General features: G+C 38.4%; 1 protein-coding gene across 1 annotated transcript; it reads left to right on the top strand.

The window, feature by feature from the left end:
- The first annotated feature begins 187 nt into the window (after positions 1-187).
- On the top strand, positions 188-3761 carry LOC111871192 (ankyrin repeat domain-containing protein 40). The gene is made up of 3 exons (XM_023864100.2): positions 188-390; positions 1742-2103; positions 2966-3761. Exons 1-3 carry the CDS (start codon positions 266-268, stop codon positions 3322-3324), a joined length of 846 nt encoding a protein of 281 aa, XP_023719868.1. The 5' UTR covers positions 188-265; the 3' UTR covers positions 3325-3761.
- The last annotated feature ends 4945 nt before the right edge of the window (positions 3762-8706 follow it).

Raw genomic sequence — 8706 nt, 5'->3', positions numbered from 1 at the left:
GGAAGAAGAAGAAAAGTTCATAAATACTTGGACTTTCTTTGTGAAGTTACCAAACATTATAAGCGAGTGCTGTTACCTAGGACGTGACGGTTCATAACACGGATCAACACGTAATGAGGGCACAAAATGATGATGCCTGGTGTGATCCATGCAAATAGATGTAGAGTAACCGGGTGTAAGAACCGTGGGTTAGTACGTTTGGGAGCGGAAAGGGGTGCACGGGCAGTGGAAGTGGGCAATGGGGAGGTGATGTTTATACTGAGGAATGGATAGATCTAAAACTCTAGAAGATTCTCTCAGGGAAGCGTGCTGTATCGGAGATATTGAAGGAGTAGAAGAGCTGTTAAACAAAGGGGTTGATGTTAATGCGAAACACGGTATCAACGGATGGTAAGGCATTTCTCTGTAGAATTAGGTTATGAGTTCTTTCCTTGGAAAAATGTGATATTTGATCTTAATAACATCAAATATCACATTTTAAAGTTATTCACTGTATTTTATATACATTGAAACGGTGTCCAATATAATTTATTTCGATCAGTGTGTGTACTGGGTAAGCTGCAACAGCGATTTTCATTCCGAAAGCATTCGTTCCTGTTCACTTTTTTTTTTTTTTTAATATTTGAAGGGTACTGCTGACTATTGTAATATTACACCATATAGTTTGGTAGAGGGCCACCGATGTTTTGGAGGAACCCAGGAAGCAGGCAGCAAGGAGAGCCGTGCTTCTATCAGATTACATGACATTACAATGTCAATAGCATTCTTTATAGCCATTCCTGCGACAGCCTCAATCAGTGTTAGTGTTTATTTTCAAAGAAAATCACAAATCACTTCCTAATACTTTAGTTTTAGTCATGAATATGTTTTTGATAAAATGTGGTTTTTAATCATGCAGCTGTGTTTTTATATTTTTTTATGTATTGGGGAACATCATCCTGTTCTATGCTTGTAATGCACTTTACTGTCCACTATCTCTGTTTTGCAGTTATTGGACTTGCAGAATACTAGACAAAACAAAAACAATGTACAGTAGAACTTGGTTATAACATCATCAAAGGGACCTAAAAATAGTGTCGTTATAAACGAATGTTGTTGTAACCGAAATGGGCACTTCCACAGTAGCCTTATGTTAGTCACGTAAAAATCTACCAAAAACCGAGTTAAAATGTTGCATTTTTAGTGAAATATGTAGTTAAGTACAGACTAACGTAACATTGACGTGGAATTGCCCAAATGTGTAATATCAAAGACATATTACAGCGCTTTTCACTGACAATACACACCGCACTAATACTGTATATTAAAGGTAGGCCTACTCACCAAATTACAGTAGATTACATCAATTGTTGTGCCTTACTGTACCTAGATACGAGTACAGTAATCAGTTATCTTCATCTGTTTCCTGTTACTTGCCCAATACACACTTTCTAAATTACGTTCAATGTCCATATCAGAGAAATTCAGGAATGAAAATGACGTTACATACGAGGTTGATGCATTTGTGCATGTCGTACTAAGCAAGGTATAAAAACAGTTGCTTTATGAGGAATTAGTTTGTACCATTGAATATTTGACGCAATAGACAAGGTGTCGCAGAAACCGATGTTGCTATAACCAAGTTTTACTGTATTAGTTCTCATACATAAATATTTTTACACACAAAATATATGCCAGTATCCTTCTAGCAACTTTTGTTGTTGTTGTGATTTTTGATTATGCTTCTTAAATGTTATTCTAGGACTCCTTTGCATTGGGCTGCAAAACGGGGGCATAAGGCTATTGTGAGCCTGCTGCTTGCAAATGGCGCACATACAGCAGCTCTTACAACAAAAGGAGAGACACCTGCAGCACTCTGCAGTAATCCTGAAGTTCATAAACTCCTTGCAATGGAACCTGGAGGGACAACAATCTCAACTGAATCCAATCCCGATCTCTCTATTACTCCATATTATTTGAAACATCAGCCACTGAATGGAAGGGTGGATCTGGGCACATCAGCATCAGTAAGAAAAAATACTGAAGGCACACACACCAACTCTGTACCAGTTACAAATCCTGTTAAAGTAGGGCATCATGTTGGAGATTCTACCCAGAATGATGGTAAACTGCGAAATACAAAGTGTCCTAAAAGTTGCTTTCTGAGATTATACTCATGTTCCAGGAAAAACTCCTTTATTTATAACCAGATGCAAATTGAGTAAATACACCAATAACTTAACACATGATAGAAGCTAGTGCTAGTGTAACCACAGTGCTACCACCTGTTGCAAACAGAAATCTGAATGCAAGTGAAAATAATCACAGTGAAACATTTCATCATCACAGTAAAGTGACTTTTAGGACACCAAGTATGTAACACTTCAGTTTTTCTTTAATTCTTTGCAACCCATTTGCCAGTTGAAGAGGAAGAGGGAGGGAAGGAGGAAATAATTAAGAGTACTACTTTTTGCAATGTGATGCCATTTAATTTGGTAGGTATGTACCAGGTCCCGGGTTCGATTCCCGGCGCTACCAGATTTTTTTTAGAAGTAGTGGGTCTGGAACAGGGTCCACTCAGCACTGTGAGGATAATTGAGGAGATATTTCAGGGAAATAGTGGCTCCAGTCTAGAAAACCGAGATTAACGGCCATGGTGATTCGTTCTGCTGCCCACGCAACACCCTCTATCCACTGAATTTGGTACTAACTTTGCTGACAAGTGGCGGTTGCTCGGTCAGTATAGTTCGCTTGCGGACTGAAGCCACAGAGTTTTTCCTTCTGCTTGAAATTCTAATTTATGAATGGAACCGGATTGTTTGGACAAGCTGTTAAACCTATACTTTCAAACAAAATGCAGGTTGTATGCCATTTAAGCATAAATGTATGAGCATATTTCTATAACTGTTCTGTGGTAGCTACCCATTCTTTATAAAGAACATCCATGTTTTACAATTTTTTATGAATGCTTTTGTCTCTTTCTTAGAGCTGGTGTTGAAGGTTCGTATTGCCAATTCTGGTGACCCTGACTTCATTGAAGTGGAACTTCCTAGGACTGAACTCTCATATTCCAGATTGTTAAGAGTATGCTGTGAAGAGTTGGGTATTAGTGCTAACCAGATTGTACGTGTCCGCAAGCTTCCAGACACACTTGTGCGCAAGGACAAAGATGTACAACGATTTCGGGATTTCCAGGAAATTGAGGTTGTAATTGCAACATCAGTTGGGAAGAATAAGCTGTTACCTGGCAACAATGGCCTCATTGGTGTTGGAGGACTAGGAGGGGCAAATGCAAATTGTTACCAATCTATATCTCTTTACAAAAATCAAACAATTCTGTATTAGGTTTAGTTAGTTTCATTCTCCAAAATAGGTATGCTGAGAGTTTCTTTCAAAGGAAAAAAGTACTGGAATTTTGGAAGTGTCATGAATTCACATGATTGTCTTACTGTATTTCTATGTGCTGTCTGCAAAAGAACTTCATGCGAAAGTCATATCGCCATGCACCATAATCTCAGAGTACACTGAAAAGATATGACTTAATTTGTGACATTTTAAAACTAGGGATTCTCAGTTACTGCTCAGTATGAACAAACAGAAATTCAGGATCATTTTGAAGTGGGAATTATCAGAATGCGAAACTTACATTTGGTTTACTTGCTTTTGCTCATGAGCATGTATGCATTCTCACTACAATTAAACTGCCCTTAAAAGGATTGTGTATAGGTATTTTTCTTGTTATTAAAACTGTGTCTTAAAGTACATTAAATTATTTATTTCAAGATTGTGCTTGCAGTTGGATTGTATGAATTTTTTCTCCACCCCCCTTTTTTTTACAGTCCCCTACAATATTTTAAAACAATTATTTTGATGAATACTAAGTGCCCTGTCATTAGCGACTGACATGCAAAGCTACTACTTGCATCTTGTTTTCGTTCCTTATGTGCTTTGTGTGTGAAAACATTTTCCTTTTCTCATAAATCAAATGCCTTGTAATTAGGACATGTTTCTTACATTTGGAGGGAAAATAATATATGTATAATCTGCTGTTGTATTCCTGAGAACTGCCACATTTCAGAACATATTACTCAATTATCTGAACAGTGCCAGTTAGTCATCGACCATCCACAGTGAGGCTTAATTACCCATTCTGAAACAGGTGCAAGTTCAAGGATTGATATAGATATTCCAATAAACAGAATGGATAGGGCTGTACTTTGCTTCTTCAGATAGGTTTGTCCTTGTGTCTAACTAATAAGCACTATGCCATGAAGGCATACACATATTCTTGACCTTGGCACTAGTTGGAGGTGACTGGTTAACTTAATGTCCCTGCCACTTTACACCCGGAGAAACAGCCCCCTGTACCTACTGGATAGGCACCAGAACTGATCTGGACAAGGTGAAGAAAAATCTCACCCCTGCGAGGACTCAAATTCCAACCCCTCTGCTGTCCAATCTGTAGCCAGTCGCTATACTGACTGTTATCCTGGCTTCTGCTCCTTCAGATAGTCTATACTGAAACTGAATATATTCTTCAGTCATTTCTTTTTTTCCTCTCCTGCCACAAGTAACAAGTTCTTTGATGTTGTCAGTCTCCATGATCACAAAACAGTAACCAGCTCAGGTCAGTAACAATGTTCTTGATTTGAATGACTAACAATATTTCAAAGAGGAATCACATTCAGGAACATACTAAACAAGACCAGTTCATAGATAGTGAGGTGATGCCATATAAATATGATGTATTGGTGACTGGAAAGAGAATGGTGGAATTATGGGCCGCGCAATAGCTGAAGCTGTTAGTCGCTGGCTTCCCACCGTGGCGGCCCGGGTTCGATCCCGGGTCTGGTCAAGTGGGATTTGTGGTGGACAAAGTGGCCCTGGAGCAGGTTTTCTCAGAGTACTTCGGTTTCCCCTGCCAATCTTCATTCCATCAAATTTCCCATCATCATAATCACCCGGGGCAGGCTATAATAGGCCAATCAGTGGCCGCTGTGCTGAGTGGAACCAGTTGGACTCCACCTCCCACTAGGCGAAAAATGGCCAATTAATATCACATTCAAAGAAGTTTTTCCCACTAGAAAATCCATATGGTTTGACTGGGTCTTCATGGGTGAAATGTCTCTGTTCTAGCATAGACACTATGACCAATATCAATTAATGCATATATGAATCAGAATCACTATAAAACTTGTTTACTTTGTACTGCAAGTGAACTGTACCCTCTGTCTGCTAAAGTTGGGACTAACTATGCCGACAAGCTGCGGTTGCTCAGTCAGTTACAAGGTGCATTAACAAGCACACAGTGTTTATAGTATACATTCTTCGTGGGTGGAAGGGAATAATTGCATCTGGGTTAGTATCAGGTAATTAGAGCAAGAAATGTAAGTTTTAAAATAATGAGGGTAGTTAGAGATATATTAGATCAACAGTTGCAGCCAACAAATGGTGGTCCTGAAACTTCAAGCGTGTATGCAGATTAGCAACTCCTCACCATAAAAACCAGCATGTTTGTTATGAATTGTCAAGACAGGACCTTGGACTGTAATCGATTTTTTTGGAATTACCTAAGCAATGGAAAACAGACATGAGATGTGAAACTTAGAATATTACAGTCTCTGTACATCAGGTCACGTCAGATGGAACAAGGATGTAGTGGAATGAGCAAAAGGCAGATGGACTGGGTGAAGTTAATAGATTTTCTGCTGGTCTGCAAATGCATAGATAAGCTGCAAACCAGGTAATAAGAATAAGCACACAGAATCTTGTACTACTGATAAATATGGAGTTTGCTAAATGTATCTGTGATCTGGAGAAGATAGTTTACTGCTGCTAGGTAGCAATGAACTGTGGTTAGTTGTAATTTCTTCCTCACTACTAACATGGATTTAGGAGTTATGAAGGAAACTCATAGATGAGATTACTGATATATTGATGAACAGTTTTGAAATATGTTGTAATTTGTGTAATACTTGGCACTTGAATCAGCTAATATATTAAACACTTTACTACATAATGTAGATACACCTCTTGGAATTTACACTTCATAATGTGCTGTGTATCACTTGAGTAGCCATTTTGCAAATCTTAAAAATATTATGTTAGTTATATTTCATAAATTATTTATGAACCAAATCTTCTATTTATATTATACTGTAGAATAATCTTATTTAATTCCACACTGCTTATTGACACTGGATAAGTCATATTTTTATACATATTATTTAAGTGTACATGTAAACAGTAGATGTCTCATTAGTGTTTACTTCCATGTTGGACTTTGGATGTCAGTTTTAATGCTAATAAATATCTTAGTTAAATAAAGCAAAGGATTTTTTAAGTATCTGCTTGTAATAATAAATGCTGGGTGGGGAAATCTGTTGCAAGCATGCAGTTTGGAAATGGTAAATATTAGAGTGGTTGAAAAGTCACTTTGTACCGTCATGGGAACGGTGAAATTGCTACCACAGTGTTTTAATACAGCTTCATATATTACTGTGCTCTATTTACAGTAAAAGTAATGTGTGTGGAACACATGTAAAATTTAAATTTATATTCCTACCAGTTTGATAAGTTCATATGTGAAAATGGTCCTGCTTTTTGAAGCTTGGATGCTTTTAGTGGAATTTGTGTTAGAAGTGGGAGTAAATTCCATAAAAATGAATCACTGTATATGCAACAGGATCTACCAGGCCATTGGTATCAAGGAACAAGGTAAATGGGCCTTCTTTGTTTCATATTTTCACTTATATTCAGGTCATCTGGCAGCAATGCCTGTCCATTAGTCTGTCTTCCCAAGATCCTCCTCACTCTCCTTCCTTGTTCATTCTGTGTGACATCTTTCCTAAAGCATTGTTCTAATCTTGATGTTGGTCTTCCACTTGGGTGTCTTCCTTTAGTTTCATTTTCATTCTTAAAATGTGCCCATATCATTTTATTTATATATCCTCCAAAGATTTTTAAATAGCTGATGACTGCACCCACTCAAACACTGTAATGTGGGTTCAAATCCCACTGTGATATGGATGTCTGTGTTTGTGTTGTTCTGTGTAGACAGCGGCCTTATAACGGGCTGATCCCCCATTCAAGGAGACCTACGAACAGTCTGTAAGATTCAAATTTCAGAATTAATTAATTCTGAATGGGGACAGGCCAGAAAGCCTAATCCATCATGGCAGAAGATCTTTGAATAATGAGGCACATATTTTTTTGAAAACACAACAAACACTAAATAGTCCAGTAATCAGATTAGTTATCCTCTTCACTGCCCAGACCTAATTCTAACAGGATATTGCTAGTGCACACACGGTTTGTGTGTCTGGATTTCTGTTTGATATATTTTGTGAAAGATTTCAAAGACTACTGGCTAACAAGGTCCTCGTATCACTGTCACTTATCTGAGGATAATATTAAAAAATGTACAATGACCAAAATTTTCCCATACTATCCAAGAATTCAAGAAAATACCACTGTAATCAAAATTTCTTTTGTGAACAAAATAAGATCATTCCAGCAAGTCTATGGTCACCATCTCCAGCATTATTTCTATTAATTTCTAGAGATTTGCAGTTAAAAATTTGATGAGCATGGTACAGGTCCTTACGGTAATTGGCTGTAACTAATGAACACAAGGTTTATATTTCTGCTATGGGTTTGAGATCCTTACAGCAGTCACTATGATGAGCTCTCTCATTTGGGATCTTTGTACTTCTAATAGCAATATGGAAATGTCTCTTTTACTGCACTAACACAATAGAAAGAAACAAATTCACCGTAACTGGTAATGCAAACAATAAGCTCGGCACTAATTTCAGGTGTATTTGGTAGAATTATGAAATTACTTTCTTCCAGTATGGATTTTACTCACTCTCACACTTTTACCTCTGCAGAGTAATTCATTCAGTATATTTGAAGAAGCCTATAAGAAATCAGAACATTCATGAATGGTGATTATGAAGGGAGCTCGAAGGAAGCTATTGCATTATATCTTGAAGTACTAACCCTGGCAAGAGTCAGGATAGTGTAGTCGGTATAGCGACTGGCTACAGGCTGTCTGACCAAGGGGTCAGAGTTCAAGTACTGGTGGGGGTAAGAATTTTCACTTCTCCATGTCATCCAGGCTGGCTATGGGTTCCACCCAACCTCCAATCCAGTGGGTACCAGGGGCTCTCTCCCTGGGGTTAAAGCGGCAGGAGCGTGAAGCTTACGACTCACCTCCAGCTAGTGTCAAAGAAAATGTGGATCTATACATCCACTTCCCCATACGCCTTCATGGCGTAGTGTTTAACCCGTTGCCGTGGTTCGTCGTGTATGTTTCGTCAGGGATTTAAATCGTCTGGGGGGGTTCGACGTGTATGTTTCGTCCAGCTGCACACGTATGTTATAACGCCCATAATAATTGATGGTTTTGCTGTAGATTGTTAGATTTTTCACTGGCCTGTTGTCAGGAGGACTGTATTTAATGACACACGCGTTTAAGAGCGCTAAGTCGTCGTTACATATGCCTGTCTTGCAGCAACGTTCCTGTGGCTATTGCGAGCTGTTTCTGTTATGAATGATGTGTTTTGTTTGCTCTGAAGCTATAAACACCAGAGACTGATATGTGCTGGTGTTTATAATATCATATTGCCCTGAGCTGGCTATTCAATTGGAATTCTTAGAAGAGGGATGTACAAAAGTTTATGCCTGCAAAATCGATTGCTTTCGCACAGTACATAGCACCCA

This window comes from Cryptotermes secundus, unplaced genomic scaffold (assembly GCF_002891405.2).
Source record: "Cryptotermes secundus unplaced genomic scaffold, Csec_1.0 scaffold493, whole genome shotgun sequence".
Lineage (NCBI taxonomy): Eukaryota > Metazoa > Arthropoda > Insecta > Blattodea > Kalotermitidae > Cryptotermes > Cryptotermes secundus.
This window is presented reverse-complemented; position numbering and strand designations above follow the sequence as displayed.